The sequence below is a fragment of the Candida dubliniensis genome, chromosome 2, assembly GCF_000026945.1.
Source record: "Candida dubliniensis CD36 chromosome 2, complete sequence".
NCBI lineage: Eukaryota > Fungi > Ascomycota > Pichiomycetes > Serinales > Debaryomycetaceae > Candida > Candida dubliniensis.
Genome location: NC_012861.1, coordinates 1,485,432 through 1,503,449, shown reverse-complemented (window position 1 = coordinate 1,503,449; position 18,018 = coordinate 1,485,432). Strand labels below are relative to the sequence as shown.

The window sequence follows — 18,018 nt, the reverse complement described above, 5'->3', positions numbered from 1 at the left end:
AGGAAAAAGTATAAGATATAATTGTGGGAAGCTTTCGTGGTCAAGAAAAATAAAAAATTATTTTTTTTCCCATTTATTTCTCATCCCAAGACGTGTCCCATTAGATTTCCCAAAAGAGACAAATTAAAAGGTGCGTGTACTTTCTTTGTAAATTGTTGCCCTACACACTCCAGTCGTGTCATTACCGGCTTTGTATCACAACTGTATAAATATCTTACATTGCAAATTAAACTAAAGTCCACCCTTCTAATAACAGATTTTTGCTGCCATTGTTTGGAGCATCAAGTACTTTATCAAACTCTTCGAACTCTAAAGCTGAGTTTTTATCTTTGAATTTTCTATCATACTCGCTTTGTAACAACGAATTATAACTCCAATCCAAGAAATCCTCCATGTTGTAGCTTGGTTTCCTGAAAGGCTCACCAAATATTTTCGCCAAGGTCGCAACGTTAGGATGGTAGTGTGTCATTAAAGTATCTAACTCCCATAGTGACGACTTGATGGCCTCAGTATGCAAAGGGTTTTTTTCTTCGCTGTTGAACGGATCTTGGTAACCAGTTTCCGTATCTTCCCTGTGCAACATGATCATACAAGTGGGGTGTTTTTTCAATAAATTGTATATAAATGGTATGATGATAACAACCCCCGAAGCACTTGCAGCTAACGATATTCTGGCTAACTTTTTAATAAATGACGCAACCAAATTGGCTGATAAATGAGTTGAGCTTAAAAACAAATCGCATAAACGGAAAAACCTTGAACGGTACTTTGTATATAAAAGCTCTGGCGTCAACAACGAATATAACTTGGAATAAAAGTCTGGATACTCCAAATTATAACTTTTCATCAACTCATACAATGAATTTAATGCTAGTATGGGAACAATTAAATCGTCAGTAAGATCATAACAATCAGTCAAAAAATCCATCAATGCTTGCGGTTGGGACATATATGGTATTATTCTCTTGTGTAAGATCATTAATACTGACTTGTACTGTTCTTGTGACAAAGGATATGATAGCATTGCAATTACTGATTTTTGGAATTGTGACTTGAACAAAGTGTGTTTGTACAATGAAGAAGGCAATTTTCCTTCCTTATTGGGTGCAATCCAAAGTGGTTCATCCTCTAATGTTTTTTCGTTGAATAATAAACCCTTTCGTAAAATGGTTAAAAAATTGGCAAAAACAAGCTGCAAATCTTTTTCAGACTTTTCTTGCTTCCATTCATTCAATACTTCTGACAAATTGTTGTAAAAGTAAAATTGTAAGTCCCAATACTTTTGAAGCTTATCAAGAAATTCCAAAATAATAAAATTTTCGGAAGTACCATCAAACAGAACTTTCCCATTTTTACTATTCAAAATGCTTTCAATTAATGACTTGTAAGACTGAGTAGGGAAGAATATCACTTCTGATGTTGACGATTTACGTTGACTTTCTGACTTAATGAAATTCAAAATGATGTCAAGCAAATCCAACTGTAATGAAGTCGGACCAGCCAATTTGTCTTTAATAAACCCACAAATAATGTCTTTGAAAGTTGTATATTTTTCCAGTAACCATTTGATGATTATTTTTTTATCCTCGGAAAGGGCAGATCTATCACTGTTACCACCGTTCGAGATTATTTCATCATTAATTTTATTGAAATTTCTGTAAAGTAAAAGTGCTAGCTTACGGGCTGTATTTTCAACATCGGAATCAATGTTTTTAATCAATTTCGTTTTTATCAATTTGAATTGTTCTAATAATGGAACTAAGTTGTTAAATTTTAGTGATTCATCGATTTCATTACTCAACTTGGTTAGTTCTTCCAAAGATAATAAAGTATCGGGATCCTTTTGCGGGATTATGGCCCTCACTTTTTTATTTTTAGGCTCAACACCACCTTTCACAGATTTTCTTTTCGGAGCCATGATGTTATTTGCTTTTGGTTGTTTGAATGTAAATAGACTAGAAGAATCTTAGGGTTTTGGTATTATGGATTTACTTGTAGAAAAGGAAAAAAAAAAAAAAAATTCGGTCTACATCCTGAATTTTCAGATGAGATGTTCTTGAACAAATGTGCACGACTTGCAGAGTGTATAAATATAACTTGATAGAAGAAGAAATTTTTTTTTTAACAGTTTTTTTTTTTCCCCTTTTTTTCTTTCTTTTCTTTGTATGACCTTCCAAGTTTTATACTTACATGATGAAATCTCGCGTTATCTTCAACGATTCGGCCCTTCTATTGACTGGTTTTCTTTTATGAGAAGTTGAGTTTTTTTCGGAAGATTCCTTTTTGTAAATTTATGGGGAAACTGGTTGGTAGAAAATGACTTGACCGTCAGGGTAATGAAGTTGATGAAGGTGTCTGGCGCAACCATTATCTTGTTACATATATTTCAGACGCTAAGGAGAACTTCTGACCTAGTTGATTCTTGTTAAGGTTATACCGACGTTATAGAGCATATGACTTAAATGTGTGTGTTAGATGTTGCGTCAACATCAACTGTAGCAAATTGATCTTCTCCTTCTTTTTTGTTGGCATAAAACAAGTGTCCTATTACTCTGTACATACAATCTTGCACATTTTTCAAAACGCATTAGAAGAGATGATTCAAGGGTGTTTGAACATACTACTGACTAACTATCGAGTCTATCAGTATTTTTCTTTTTCTTTTTTTTTTTTTTTTTGCAAAATTTCTTCCCAATTTACAACAATATTTTCAAACCAATTTGAACTACGGTATCAATTTTTACAATAGTTATATAACAATTCTTTATATCAAATAGTTACACATATCATACTTAACCGCATCTAACACAATTCAACCTACCAGAATGAACACCAACCAATATAATGTTGACACAAATTTTCAACACTCGTGGCTTGTTGAATCAACTTATCGACTTGAGTAGGCACATCCAATCCCCTTAACCGTTTTATATCGTTACCAGTTAACTTATCGGTAATACGTTTCAACACTAGCGCAGCCCTGGCATTCCTTATTTCCAACTCATTTTGTTTTTGCAACCTTACAGCTTCTTTTTCATCAATCTGTCCTCTCCGTAATAACTCTGCAGTGTTCACTTGTGGGACTCGTATACCCGTTGATTCAGCCAACGCCTTTGTTGGGAAATCAAACCCCCAATTTATCAAAGGATCATAAGCAAATGCTTCTAATATTGCCATTAGAGACTCTTTATTATCACGCAACACTCTCATGACATGTTCACATGTAATTCTGAAAGACCCCTCAATTCCACTAACTTCCATGGCGTAATTAAGCATCCTCGTCAATCTAAACGGTACTCTCTCTGGATACTTCTCACGTAATATTGCTGCCTCAAAACAGTCCCCAAAATCAATATGGATGACTTTCCCTGTAATACGGTCTAACATCAAATTTGACGGATGCCTGTCGCCCAAACCTAATATGTACCCAACCATAGACATTACAGCTAGTGATCTCGTGTATGTTGTTCTACGGTCCAACCAGGCTTCGGATGATTTAGATTTGAGCCATAACACTTTGTACAAATCCTGACCCTTACAATTATCCATCGCACTTGTAAATACTTCCACTTTTTGCAACAACGTCAATAAGTCATAGTCAGGCGCCATTTGCAACAAAAGCCTGTGTTCAATATTTAACATTATACTTCTTGATTCACGATACCCTTTAATCAAAACATGGAAAGTGTCACTATTTGGAACCCAACCTAACAATCCCACTTTTGGTGATAATGGAATAGCAGGATATTGCTGTATATCCAAATGTCTCTTGAAACATTCCGGATCATTTACCAACAACGTATTAACCAAACCAAACAATTGCATCACTAAATTGTCCTGTCTGATATCTTCATGCCCTTTCAAAGCATATTGATAGTCTTTACCATCACTTCCCCTACAGGATAATTTTCTAGGTCTTTGTTTAGACGAAATAATCGAAAAGGTTGGATCAAACTTAACTATCCTGATTACAGGCTTACCAGCTTGGTAAGTACCTGGCACAGCTAATTCCAAATCTTGGGCGTGCTCCAAGTCCGGAGACACATATTGCAACTCAAGACTAGCCAACAGTTGCACCTGCTTGCTTATTCTTCTGAAAACATTGTAGTATATATCCCATGCCTGATTCAAATTAGTTATATCTTTAGTTCTTCTAAAGTTGAGTACCCACTCATACGCGTCTGTCAATTCCCTGCCGAAAGCATTGGCAAAAGCTTGTTCTCGCATTGTTTCTGGTCCCTTTTGCAACAATTGGTGTAATGGTTCCAATGTTTCAAACATCTTCTCCGTATTGTGCTCGCCAAAGAAAAACCTGCTAGCATCTTCCAATGCATCATGCCATTGTTCGTGCCACAAAACAGCAACTCGGATAAGTTCTCGACTCACCAATTCTGCTTGATCCACCAAGCTAGGAGAGTGCACTCTCATTTTTTCAATGATGGACTGAGCTGCCCTTTTACGGCTTGTTGACTCAGAAGTAATCGCAACAGTCAAAGGATAAACTAATGCTTGTGGATGTGCTTTACCCAAATCAGTCAATAAAGCAAATAAGGAGCGACTCACTATTTCGTTAGGTTGATGGATCCGAGAAATCAATTGTGGTATTACTTCCAACCAGTTATCAATTTTTACCATATTAAACCCTTCTGTCATGGCCTTGGCTGCCTCAGGAATTCCACCAAATTTAAACCACAATGTAAGTAGTCTCAACATATCTTGAAGAGAGTTTGAATTAGATAATGCAATAGAATGAAAGAACCCTTTGATAGACGGTATGACATGTCTTTGAACAGCTTCAATTGGTATAATATTAGCTTGCTGCTGCTGCTGCTGCTGTTGTTGTTGTTGTTGTTTTTGCTGGTCAGTTTTTTTCAATTCGGAATGGCCATCCTCAATAGAACCATTGCGTTCGTCTTGTAAGATCTCTATTTTATTGTTGGCTGACGTGCTTTGACTAGTGTACAAGGAGATAACCTCAAAATTTGCCAATGCCCAATTATGCCAGGCCTTATACCATTTATTGTCAAAATGGGTTGCCAATAAATATGCACCCAAAATAATCTCCGAAGTCTCGGATCTCCAATTGCTATTTAATGCAATTTGCCATTCACCTTGCTTCAAGAAACACCTTGCCAACAATTTAGTGTATTCTTCAACATGCCTTGGAATACCTGGACCCTCAGAAGGTAATGGTTGAGTAATCAAATCATTTGGATTCAACCCTAAGTCTTGGGACATCCTAGTGGTAAAATCCACTAAATGACGCAAAGCCTCTGGCCTCTGGCCCTTGGCCCACATATACTTCAATTGAGCGTAAACAACTTGAGGAGGAGCTCTTGATGGATTTTCCGGAGATCCTTCTTCTAATAATAAATTCAAGGATTTCTCTGCCAAATTCAATCTTCCAGATTTTCTGCACAAATTGGCAAATTTGATCCACATATCCATGTCTTGTTTTGGTTTGATCACCAATGCTCTAACTTTCAACATTCTTTGCCATATATCCACGTTTCTTTGGCATCCCAATAGTCTTGTATTCCAAGTTTTGCGCATGACAGCTCGCTTTTCAGACCCTTGTGGCAAACACTTGTATTTGATAATTTCTTCCAACTCTGCAAGCATTTGAACTCGCACAACAACTCCATAGGCACGATTGTAACTTTCACTCACCAAAGCAGTTATTTCCGTCACAAGCAAATCTCTCGCTTTCAAAATATGCACTGAAGCATCATCAAAGTTATTTCTGTGGAGACTTAAGATAGCATTGAAAAAAGCCTTATCCGGTGATTCCGCTTTCATGACTTTAATACATGCATCCATTCTGTCCCACTGACTCAATCCCCAAGCTGCTGCTGCTGCAAGCGGTGCAACACTTCGTTTGATTTCGCTAGATGAACTATCCCATTTGCTTCGAGCTAGTTCTGATAATTGCTCCCACTCACCTAAAGCATGTAAACACCTCATTTTACCAATAGTAATTTCCATATTGTCTGGCTCGATTTTTTCTCTTTCGTTGTATGCTTTCAAAGCGTCGTCCCAACGTTGCAATTTCTCATACCAAGTTTCCTTCAATTGCAAATCATGGTGCAATTGTGCATGTTTTAAAATACCTATGGCAGCATCCGATTGTTGCAATTGATTATTGATACTAATCAACGATTCAATTGTGGGCGTTGTAGGTTGATCATAAAACTCCAATTCCTTATAATGTAAAGCCTTTGCAAACGCATGGGCACGTTGTGCATATTGACCCAATGTAGAAATCGCAATTGGAAGTGGTTTATCATCATGTTCCATAAACTCAGCTAGATTCAATAATGTTTGATGTATTTCGGGAGGATTGCTTGGTGATGAAAGTGCAATAAAAAACGATTCCACCAATTCCTCTTTATGCTGAGAATATAGCTCGCTCCAGCAACTAGCAAAACTAGCATTGAAAAGGTCTTTTGCAAGTGGGTAATAATCTGATGCCAATCCAGCACACGCCCTGATGGCATGAGAGGGACTCTGAAGCAAAAGTTCCTTACTCAACCTACCAATCCACTCTTGCCAATCTTCTTTAGTTCTTCGTTGGCTTACATCCCAAGCTGCCTTTAACGATGCTTGATTTACAGGCAATTTCTTAGACGGCATATCCGTATCTGCAACATCATATAGACTATAATCATAATCTTTGTAAATATCCAAATGTAGTGGTAATGGGTCTCCACCAATCAATTTTCCAACCAATTGCTCAAACTTGACTGCATGGATATTTTTCTGCAACAAGGTCTTTTTAATCACAGGGATAAAAACAGTAAACTCGGGACCCAACTGAACCAACATATATGTCAAAGTGTTTATGCATGGCTCGCGAAGCTCAATACTCCCTTGACCAAGAATTCTTAATATTGGATGGATAATTCTAGATGCCATATCGTTCAACATAACATTTTTCGATAACCTTCCTATAGTCTCAATTGCTGCTCTGCGCAATTCGACGGGACCTGTTTCAAATAGCCTAACGATATGTGGTACAATTATGTCGACAAATTCTTCGATATTACTTCCAAAAACAACAAAGCTTTTCAAAACATGCAAAGACGGGGAGCGTTTGACAGATTTATCTTCTTCAAAAACCCCAATCATTAGTGTCAAGACTTCAGGTAAATACATTTTGAACTCTCCATCCAAAGCACGCGACACAGATTGAACCACGTTAATTATTGTCACTTGAATATTCAACTGAGAGCCAACATTAAAGAACTCCTTTATGACTTTGAAAATATCATCTAAAAATGGTCGAATATGTTGTTTGACAATCAAAACAATATCTCCTAGCTGTTGGAAATAAAATTTTAACATAGATAATTGACAAGTATGCATAACATTAATAATTCCTGGAATGATTTGGGGCAAGAACGCTACACACCTCAAGCCCAATGTTTGAAAAATATACATTACAGCCTGAATAACCTTTGTATGGTGGATACTTAAGGATGGATCTTTTAATATTTTCATCAAGTTAGTAATTGCCACTTTAGGGTAATACTCTTCGTTGGAAGGTGACATTCCCTGCATTAACAAGGCCACATCTACTGGTGGCGCATTTTGCTCAACCGGTATATTCTTGGAGTTTTGTTCGACTTCCCTATGTTTGTAAGGATCAAGTGCCCCCAAAATACCCAACAATCGGACTGTTTCTCTCTTGATATCTGGAGAGGTCTCCAGTTTTAGTATTGCTACTAACATCCCTAACAACTGAGGATAATCAAGCAAGGGTTGAATGACATATCCTGAAGAAAATGCTAGTTGGCCCAAAGTCCTCAATGCCGCATCCCGTTTGTAAGATGAACTTTGATCTTGGAAAGTATCTAGAATTAACGGCATCAAGTCGGGGATAAATGGTTTGAGATCTTCACCACCGACCACCGACAATTCCCCCAAACATTTTATTGCACTAGAAGCTACGGAGGAGCTCAAATCCTTGGCCTTGGGAAGCAAAGCATCAACTATAGGCTTCACATATGGTCTGGTTAATTCCTTTGAATTGCTAATAAGTAAAGACAACAAAATTGCGCTTTCTTCCTTTTTTCTACTGGTGGTAGAATACTCTAATTTGGATAATAGCTGAATAAGGGTCTTTCTTAAGGATGGAACAATATATGCTGGATTGATGCACGACAATCTCCCCAAAATCTGTATAGCTACTTTTCTAACACCGAAAACCTCATCATTCAATGCAATGAACAATAACCTCACATTATTAGCTTGCGATAATTGTGGATCAAAATTTCCAGCTTTTATTAAGCAATTTAAACCTGCCAATCTAATTTCAGGAACTGGGTCAGTAATAGAAATAGACACCAATTTACCTAAAACTTCGTTTACAGTATTCAATGCATTAACACTGACTTGTTGACATATTGGATCTTTAATGAATATTTGGCACGACGTAACAGTTGCAGTAAGACGCACTTTTGCGTTGTTGTGTTCAAGGTACGTGATAGTGCAGTACCTGACAAATTCATTTAACTGATAATTTTCAAATTTGAAAAATGCTAACATTTCTAAAGCTTGAATCAATATCTTACTATCAAGTTTTTCATACTTTTCCTGATTCATCAAAATAGTGTTAGCGCTCATTCCCGTGTCTCTAGATATCATGATCAATCGGCAATCTCTGGCAAGCGAAGTATTGACCTTTATAGTCCCAAATGGCGATCCAGGTGGTTGAAATCCCTTACCAGACAAAACTAAACTTAGCAAGTTCAATAATTTTTCATTTATCAAGTTTGTTAATGTTGGAATGTTTTCTATCAAAATTTGAAGGACATCTTGCATGTGCTTTGATAACGAGCAGTTTGCAAACATCATATCCAAAATATCTCTTTGCAAGTGCTTTGTCAATGCTGGCCCTACTGCTATAGATAATTTGCTGATACAATAAAAAATAGCAGGTTCAGTCTCTTTTCTGCTGGCCGTGTATTTTGAACCTGACGTCAAGGATGCAATGTTGGTTGTGCTGATATTTGGGGATTCATTTGAAGCAGCCTTGGCCAAAATCAGCTGTACCACTGCAGTAGAAGTATACGATAAGCCTTCTCTAATATTATCCAATATTGCATCTAAATAAGTTGCAATTTGATTACCAACTTCCAAAGCAATCAATCCTATGCTTTTGAATATAGCGCTCTTATCAGCATTCGCTGTCTCGTTATTCTGAGCTTTATATTTCTTCAACTGTGACAAATAATAATACAATGTTCGGTGCAAATACTTCTCAACAAACAATTCTGTGTTTACCTTGCACAACAAAGGGAATATGTTTGTTAGCTCTTGTCTTATGATTGCAACTTTGTGGTTTTTGTACAAATATGTATTCTCATAAATCTGTTCAAATCGTGACACAATAAACGGATCTTTAAAATATTTGAGTAACTCACGGTACGTCAATAAAGATCCATGTATGTTTTCAGTAGACTGTCCGCTAAATGTGATATTGTATGAGGAGCTGGAATCAGCTCCATCAGTGGCGTCGTTTTCATTAAGTAACCTTGATGCCAGATCAATCATGCGTTTGATCCAAAACGAGCGTGCGTTAACGTCTCGATCATAAATGATATGCATGCATTTTTCAAGTGCTATAGCAGCATCTTCACGAACAATCAACTTATGGTCCCTTAAGGGTGTCCACAAATTTTCCAAAACTTGATTAATCAAAGGATACAATAAAGTGGGAGCATTATCTGCAAGTGCAGTAATGATCAATATGGCTGCATGCCGTCTATTCTCGTGTTGTTTGCTATCGCTCTGTAGCCATTCAATAGCTCTTTTGGCTTCGAAATCAACAAAATCTCCAGTGAGATTTCCCCCTAGAGTGGCTAGCTTACCCAAAGTACGAATTGCTTGTTTCATAATTACTAAATCATTGGACAATATCAAAGAACCAAGATAGTTTGAAAATCTTGCTGTTTTGCCTGCATTTTCTTTCCCCACTCCCGAGTCAAATTCAATCAATGAATTTAGCGCTGCTATACCACCTAATATCTCAGCAGTCTTTTCACCATGCAATAAATCAAATATGGTCTTGTTGATGTCGTTGTTATACCTGTTAAACTGTTCGGAGGATAAGTCTCGTGCAATTGAAGATAAGTAATTGTGTAGTTCCTCTGCGTACTTTGATCTCTCTTCTTCAGAGGTCGAAGTAAGCCCTCTGAATATCTCTGTTAGAGCAACACCATCAACCACTTGAAGCTGTGCAGATGTAGATGTAGATGCTGACATTGATTAAGATTTTGTTCCTTTTAGTTAATGTTTCTATCAAAGCTTGAAATATTATCTATTGGTGGTGATAGGTTTTTTTTTCCCTCCTTTACATCGTCACCCAAATTCACCCAACAGATTGACAGGAAAAAACCAAACATGAAAAAGAAAAAGTTTCATTCTGCGCACGACAGCTCCGGTCTATTCAATATTATCATATTATAACTACTACTTTGTATACTAAAAACAAACGATAGACTATACAAATATTTAAGGTACTGAAAATAAAGAAAAGTTTCTAACAATACTTGGTCCGTATTCGTCGTAGTCACTTTTCGTGTAGCAATAACTCTTAAATTCCGATGTTTGTGCTAAAAGAGACCCACCAAACCAAACTGCGTTTCTTTGTTTTTTGTGAGAGATAACTTGAACATCAACACCAGTACTTTGCAGCCCACTTAACCTTTCACTAAGTTGGATTCTCTCAGAGACTATGCTCTTCAAATCTCTCTGTAATCTCTTACCAAAATCCTTGAACATAGTTGATCCTCCAGACAAGACAATATTCTTGTACAACTTTTTACGAACATCTATTGGTGATGCTTGAATCACTTGGTCGACAACGGTAGGTAATGGAGTCAAGAAATCAGACGAACAGATTTCCGGGTTAAAAAATATCTCTGGGGCCAAAAATCTTTCATATCCAACATCAACGGTATTTCTCTTGTTCTTATCTGTGTACTCAACTATGTATTGAGCAAATTTTTCCTGTGGATACTGATCGAATCTGCTAAACTCTTGAACAATATCCGGACAGACATAACAAAACTCTTGTTTTATCTTTTCTGCAGTTTGCAAACTTGTGTCAGGTTCACCACGATCTCTTAGCAATTGTTGGATGAACAAAGTGATATCTCTACCTGCGAGTGGAATGTTCTTAATGGCGGCACCAATCACATACCCTTCGGCAACAGGGATAACGTGGGTCACCCCATCACCAGAATCGATAACGGTACCACTTAAAGATCTATCTTGAACCTTTGGTGAAGTCCACGAAGCAGCCAATGCTAAAACTGCTTGCACGGCAATGTATAACCCAGCACAATTGAAAGACTCAAACATAATTTCGGCAGTGCTTTCACGATTTTCAGGAGGGTTCAAAGGAGGTTCAGTTAACAAAAAATAATGATCTTCTGGTTCACATCTCAAATACTTGAAAATAGAGCTTTCCCAAAACCGTTCCATTTGGTCCCAATCTTCAATTTGTCCATGTTTGATTGGATAATGCAAGCCATATTGGGAGCCACTTGCTGCTTCTAATGCCTCGTCACCAATATAAAAGTCCAAATCCTCTAAACCTCTTTTTGATGCCAAGCTCGAACCGCGAGGCCCCTTTCCTGCTTTAGATGATGCAGATGAGGTTGCAATTGCTGTTGGGAAAACAAACGAAGGAGAATCGTTTCCGGCGAATCCTAATTTTGTCAAGCCAGTACCGTTGTCCATGACAACTGCAGGTGTGTTCATACTCATTGCTATATATGTATATGTGAACCTTCCCTATTCTCTAAATATTTCAAAAATCTAAAATAAAAAAATCAATCAATATGATATGATATAATTAATTGACAATTGTATGTTTGTTTTTTGTTGAGGTTCCAGTTTAATTGATTGTGATTGCTGATTTCCCAAGGTTTTTTTTTTTTCGAGATTTCCACCTACTAAACTTCCTTGTTCTCTCTTTTTCTTTTTTTTTTTTTTTGGCTGTGTAGCTCCAAGAATTCTCAACATGGCATGCAAACACGACCAGTTTTTAATGTCCTACTTGATTCCAGAAAGGTATACCAATACTGAATATTAATTGACTAAACACTTTATACACACAACACATTCATGTAGTAAAAAAAACAATCAAACTAATACTCATCCTTTCCGCTAATGATAACATCATTTATTTTTAAAATCATTCTCGTTAATTGGGTGGCCAATAACAATTGTTGTCTCTTTCCGATCAATGGATCAATGACGAATAATTCCTTCATATCATTAGTTCCCTTACCAAGGCAGTCAACACCTAAATGTGACGAGTTCTCGTTAACCTGCTTGGATTTCAAAGCTGATAAAGTTTCAATTGGATCTAAACCGGAATTCTCGGCCAATGTCATGGGAATCGTATCTAAGGCTGTTGCAAACGCTCTGAACGCATACTGATCAATACCCTTTTGTCTGTCCGCAGCCTCAGAAACTGCCAATGAACATGTCAACTCGGCAGCCCCACCACCGTAAACAACTCTGCTATCTCTCACCAAGTTACGCACAACACAAAGAGAATCGTGTAATGCTCTAATACCTTCAGCAGCAATCATTTCATTTGATCCTCTAATAAAACAAGTCACAGCTTTTGTATTTGAGCATTCTTCAATAACCAACATACGGTCCTTGGTGGTTCCAAACTCCAACTCCCTAATGACACCAGCGGTACCTAACTTATCAGCGGTTAAATCCTCAAAACGAGGAACAATACGACCATTTGTAGCAATAGCCAATAATTCTAGTTCTGAGCCACCAATCCATCTTATGGCGTTTAATCCGTTGGCTAAAAGCAAGTGGTTGGCTTCGTCGTCGAAACCCCATTGACAGGCAACAACATTTGCTCCTGATTGCTTCACTGCATCTATCATTTCTTGGAACTTTTTCTGTTCGTATTCTTGTAAAACCTTAAACTCTTCTACAGTGGAAATATCCAACTTGTGTTTGGTTTTTGGTTTGGGCGGTTCAAACGGACAGGTCAAAATAGCAATTTTGCAATCTCTCACTTCTTTTGGCATTTGTGGGTGAGAAAAGTCTTTATCCAATAAAACACCTTTAATCAACGAGGAATCTTCAATTGAACCACCGACTTTCTTTTCCATTTTGATTAATTCAAAATCGACATCCTTTCTATCCAAATCAGCAACTTCCAAAACAGCATCAACAGCCATATTGGCAAAATGGTCATGGGCTTTGGAAACTATTTTTGATCCAAGAGATGTTTTTGCTGCTCTTAAAAGATTTTCCTTGTCCTCTATCAATATATTATCAGCCACGGTGTTCAAATGTTCAACGGCAATTCTGCATGCCTCGTCGAATCCATTTGCGATCTTGATTGGGTGAATACCTTTATCAATCAACTCTAAGGCTTGATCCAATAATGCGCTTGCTAATACCACAACTCCAGTAGTACCATCTCCAATTTCATCGTCTTGTGATCTGGATAACTCGACTAATAACTTGGCAATTTGGTTTTCCAAATCCATTTGGGATAAAATTGTAGCACCGTCATTTGTAATAGTGATTTCACCATCTGGACTTATCAAAATCTTATCAAGACCTCTAGGTCCCAATGATGTCTTGACAATAGATGCCACTGATCTAGCTGCAAGAATATGTGATCTTGTTGCTTCAATTCCGTGTTTTCTTTCCTTTTTACCTTGATCTCTCACTATAATGAACGGTCTACCCATTTCATCTTGCGCAACAATTGCATTACTTAAATCAGGCATTCCCTGTGGTGCACGAGCCATATTGTCTATAAATAAGATGTGGAAATCGTTTTCTGTTTGATGATGCTGAAGTAGTTTCAGAATATCAAAGTGAAGAATTTTTTTTTTTTTTTTTGTAAGACTTGCTTTTTGGTGAATTTTTTTTTTTTTTTTCTCGTTCTTTCTGCTGGCGGTTTGGCTTCTTGAATGTTCTACATACACACAAAGTACTAGAAACAGATGTGAAATCGCCAGGATACCGAAACTATGTCAAGCTTCTGGTTTACCAGAGTTTTGTCTCGATAGAGTAGATGAATTGCATAATGTAGGTGTTAAGTTTGGTGATGTATCAATAAAATTCAGCGAGTTTGCATATTAATGAAAGACCATTCTTACACGACAAACGAAAGTGGCTCTAAATCAAAGTTTGTGTATTCTATTAAGATGTTTTATAGTATAGTAAACTCATAGACAGTTCATGTAGCACTTTTGGTGATGCTTTTGGTTGAACAAATAGTATTTAATCCATGCTTGTTGGTCTAGTTGGCATCTAACTTCATTATCAAGCTTTATACCTCATCGAGCGAGGCTAAAAAAAAAAAAAAAAAAAATCAAATAATAATTCAACACACCATTTATCTTCTATAATCTCATATTCGGTTAAAACCATTAGACATGTCGGTAGTTGGATCTTTAATATTTTGTAACTATTGTGGTAATTTGCTAGATTCTCACAGCTCCTCATCTGATATAAAATGTACTGTCTGCTCAGCAGCTTATCCCAAATCAAAATTTGCTAATTTAAAAGTCGTGACGAAATCATCAGACGATGCCTTCCCATCCAAATTAAAGCTGGCCAGGTCTGTTGTGAAAACTTCTTTAAAGAAGGATGAGCTAGACGAAGGTGCAACAATCAAAGAAAAATGCCCTAAATGTGGGAACGAAGAAATGCAATATCATACTTTACAATTAAGATCTGCAGATGAGGGTGCTACTGTGTTTTACACATGTACCAACTGTGGGTACCGTTTCAGAACTAACAATTAGGGTGTGTGCTTTATAGACTATATATTATTTATCTAAATAAAAGCCATAAAGACAATACATTATGCATGACAGAGACCATGTTTATTTTACTGTTGCATATTCTAGCTCATTGGAGTTTTCATATTCATACATATCTAATGCAACAATTGCAGAGTCTCTAACCACTGGCTCAGAATCATTAAGGAATGATTGCAATACTGGCAAACATTCGTCAGTGGCAATTGAACCCAACGCTTCAGCAGCTTCATGTCTCACCATTCCTGCTTGTGATTCATCTTTTAGGACCTTGATTAATGAAGGAACGGTGACAGGATTACACATTTGACCAAAAACATAAGCTATTTCATGCTTGAATAAAGCACTTGGATCATCAAAACCAGAAGCCAAGGCTAAGCATGCCTCATCAGTACCGATGTCTCTCAATCTAAACATTGCTCTATATCTTTCAAACAATGGCTTGTCTTGGTCATTTAAGATTTCCTTCAACTTTTCTACTTTAGATGTGGAGTCATTTGTGGCCAAAGGTGGTGCTGGGTCTATCGATGTGTACAATGATTTCTCCAAAACTTCACTTTTTGCCTTTTCTGAGTTTTCCCAGTGTATTCTCTCAATGGCCAACTCACAAGTTTGTCTAATTTCCAAGGAAGGATCATCCTTAAAATACTTTTCTAACAATGGTAAAGATTCTTTATCACCAAGAGCACCAAGCGCTTCGGCAGCCTCGTGTCTAACCATACATTGCTGGTTGTCGTTTTCCAACACTTCACGTAAAAATGGGGCAGCATATAAATCTTTAGTTTGGCCCAAAACGTAAGCAACTTCATGCTTTAATAATTCAGATTCATCGTTAAAACATTCGGCAATGTACTTGATTGCTTTGTGAGCTTTTTCTTTATCTGAATGCTCACTTCCAACAGACTTTAAGTTGAATAAAGCTCTGTACCTATTAGCCAATTTGGTATCTCCTGTTTTATTGATGAGAATATCTCTCAATTCTTCTAAGGAAGCAGCGTCGATGTTAACTTCGTCTGTGGACATTGGTAACCGTTGTTGGTGATGAGTAGAAGTAGGTGGTGTGTTGTGAAAAATTTAGTTCTTTTCTCTTTTTTTTTTTTTTTTCTTTTTTTTTTTACAGCCTTGGTGGTGATGATGATGTCTATACGAGACAAAAGAGATTTCTTTTTTTCCTGAAGCTAAGACCTCCCCTACACGGATATCCAAAATTTTAAAAAAGATCTATCGTAGAGATATCTATTCTTTAACGTCTATATAACTACTTATTTAATAACTGCACCACTTTTTTAATATCACCATTTATAACTACTGTGTTCTCTATATTGTCCAAAGGAACAGTGCTAGAGGGACCCATTCCAACTCTAATTAATTTAAAGTTAGCTGGATACCTCTCCACTTTATCTTCATTCGGCCATCTAAGCACACTTGGCGTGTTTAACCCCACTCCCAATTCCAATATGACTGCTTTTTTATTGGTGTTAATAATTCTGTTCAACATCTCATTGTAATTGTTTCTTTCATTTTTCACAATTGCTGAATTAAAATAGTTCCCCATTCGCAAGAACATAGTCATTTCAGACCCACAGTAATGGCATCTAGGAATTTGATCTTTGGAGGTTAGCGGATATTTGTCAACCATTTCATCCATTGATCTATAAGCATCAGGGCGACAGTTTTTCAGGCACTGGATATTAGCATAGTTTCCCTGTACGGTTAAAACTCTATCTTTTTCAAATCCATTTTTAACGAAAAACCCATCTGCATTAGATGTAATAACAAATGAGTCCTCAAATTGCATCAAAAGACCCAAAAGTTTTTGATACGTATCATTTGGTCCCCATTTTTTGTAAAGATTGGTGTAATGATAAATAAAGAAATTCCAAAAATCTAGCTTAGAGGGCCAGGGAAATCCGATTGTTCCATACAACGATGTGATTCCATACTTAAGAAACGGGTTATACTCTCTTTGGAAAAGTGCCTTAGATGAGTAGTCCAATCCTTCGCTTGCAGAAAGTCCTGCGCCAGCACTGATAATCAAACAATCAGCTTCTTGCAACCATGCTTTTGCCTTATCTAAATTGAGATTAGTTGGGGCATCTGATTCGAGCGAAATTTGAGACGAGTCCCGAGGAAGCACTTGCAAATTATTTTCATAAACTTCTTTATCTTCATTTGAAAACACATTGAACACAATATGCTTGATAGTTGAATTTGGATGCGTTTTCAAATAATCATGTACTGTGTTTATGGCAATCGTACTTGCTAACTCTTTTGGGAACGCAAACAATCCAGTGGAAACACAACAAAATGCAATAGATTTATCTTTCTCATCGTTCAACATTTCCAATGCTTCCAAACTTGATTGATAGCAGCTTGCTAATTGTTCTTGCTCTCTCTTTGTGACACTCTCATTATGAATAATAGGACCAACAGTGTGAATAACATACTTTGCTGGCAAATTAAAGCCAGGGGTAATTTTGGCTGAACCAGTAGGTTCAGATTTGCTTTGCATCAAATTATAACATGCTTGTCTTAAATCAGGTCCAGCAGCAATGTGAATAACATTGTCAATACATTTGTGTCTTGGTTGAAAGCATCCTAACAAGGTCAGATTTGCTGCATTCACTATCGCAGTGACGTCTGTTAAAGTGGTTATATCTCCCTTCCATAAGGATACAGTTGCGTTGGCCATATTGTAATTATTGGTCAATGATTGCACTGATGTGTGTAATTTGTTATCATTCTGCCAACGGATTAGCTTGTTGATCTCTGAGTTGATTTCTTCGGGTAAAGGAGTATTTGGATATCTTTCACACAACAAAATTCTAATTATTTCTTGTTGGTTGTAACTTTCCATTTGCAGTAAGGTACTGCGTGAACAATGTGACTTCAAGTGGGCGTTATTGCTCTCTTTGATCAAAAACTGTAAAATCTCTATGATATCAACAAACATTTGTTTAGCTTGATTAGTAGGTTGCAAATTTCGACCATGATGTTTTCCTGTTTACATTGTGTGTTTATATATTGTGCAAGTGGGTTTCGAAAATTTCAGCTTACAAATTGATTTTAGTAATCCTGGTTCATACGGATCTGCTTATGTAATGTGGAGCATTGCTGACAAATCGGAAAAATATTTATCCTCGCACAAAAAGAAAATAATATTAAAAAAACGAAGAATCTTTCTATACTGTGA

General features: G+C 36.9%; 7 protein-coding genes across 7 annotated transcripts; 1 reads left to right on the top strand and 6 right to left on the bottom strand. All coding sequences in view use genetic code 12, as the record gives it.

Moving 5' to 3' along the window:
- Nucleotides 1-226: 226 nt before the first annotated feature.
- Nucleotides 227-1,918, bottom strand: CD36_21610 (Nucleolar complex protein, putative; the record flags this gene model as incomplete). Its single annotated transcript, XM_002418594.1, has 1 exon — nucleotides 227-1,918. The coding sequence occupies one exon, from the start codon at nucleotides 1,916-1,918 to the stop codon at nucleotides 227-229; it is 1,692 nt and encodes a 563-aa protein (XP_002418639.1).
- An 899-nt stretch (nucleotides 1,919-2,817) lies between these two features.
- CD36_21600 (Phosphatidylinositol 3-kinase, putative) lies at nucleotides 2,818-10,266 on the bottom strand (the record flags this gene model as incomplete). The annotated part of the gene is made up of 1 exon (XM_002418593.1): nucleotides 2,818-10,266. The coding sequence occupies one exon, from the start codon at nucleotides 10,264-10,266 to the stop codon at nucleotides 2,818-2,820; it is 7,449 nt and encodes a 2,482-aa protein (XP_002418638.1).
- A 249-nt stretch (nucleotides 10,267-10,515) lies between these two features.
- CD36_21590 (actin-related protein, putative) lies at nucleotides 10,516-11,775 on the bottom strand (the record flags this gene model as incomplete). The annotated part of the gene is made up of 1 exon (XM_002418592.1): nucleotides 10,516-11,775. One exon carries the CDS (start codon nucleotides 11,773-11,775, stop codon nucleotides 10,516-10,518), a length of 1,260 nt encoding a protein of 419 aa, XP_002418637.1.
- A 383-nt stretch (nucleotides 11,776-12,158) lies between these two features.
- On the bottom strand, nucleotides 12,159-13,805 carry CD36_21580 (Subunit of the cytosolic chaperonin Cct ring complex, putative; the record flags this gene model as incomplete). Its single annotated transcript, XM_002418591.1, has 1 exon — nucleotides 12,159-13,805. The coding sequence occupies one exon, from the start codon at nucleotides 13,803-13,805 to the stop codon at nucleotides 12,159-12,161; it is 1,647 nt and encodes a 548-aa protein (XP_002418636.1).
- Nucleotides 13,806-14,438: 633 nt separating this feature from the next.
- On the top strand, nucleotides 14,439-14,810 carry CD36_21570 (DNA-directed RNA polymerase I, putative; the record flags this gene model as incomplete). Its single annotated transcript, XM_002418590.1, has 1 exon — nucleotides 14,439-14,810. The coding sequence occupies one exon, from the start codon at nucleotides 14,439-14,441 to the stop codon at nucleotides 14,808-14,810; it is 372 nt and encodes a 123-aa protein (XP_002418635.1).
- An 81-nt stretch (nucleotides 14,811-14,891) lies between these two features.
- Nucleotides 14,892-15,848, bottom strand: CD36_21560 (Deoxyhypusine hydroxylase, putative; the record flags this gene model as incomplete). The annotated part of the gene is made up of 1 exon (XM_002418589.1): nucleotides 14,892-15,848. One exon carries the CDS (start codon nucleotides 15,846-15,848, stop codon nucleotides 14,892-14,894), a length of 957 nt encoding a protein of 318 aa, XP_002418634.1.
- Nucleotides 15,849-16,083: 235 nt separating this feature from the next.
- CD36_21550 (conserved hypothetical protein) lies at nucleotides 16,084-17,778 on the bottom strand (the record flags this gene model as incomplete). The annotated part of the gene is made up of 1 exon (XM_002418588.1): nucleotides 16,084-17,778. The coding sequence occupies one exon, from the start codon at nucleotides 17,776-17,778 to the stop codon at nucleotides 16,084-16,086; it is 1,695 nt and encodes a 564-aa protein (XP_002418633.1).
- Between the last annotated feature and the right edge of the window lie 240 nt (nucleotides 17,779-18,018).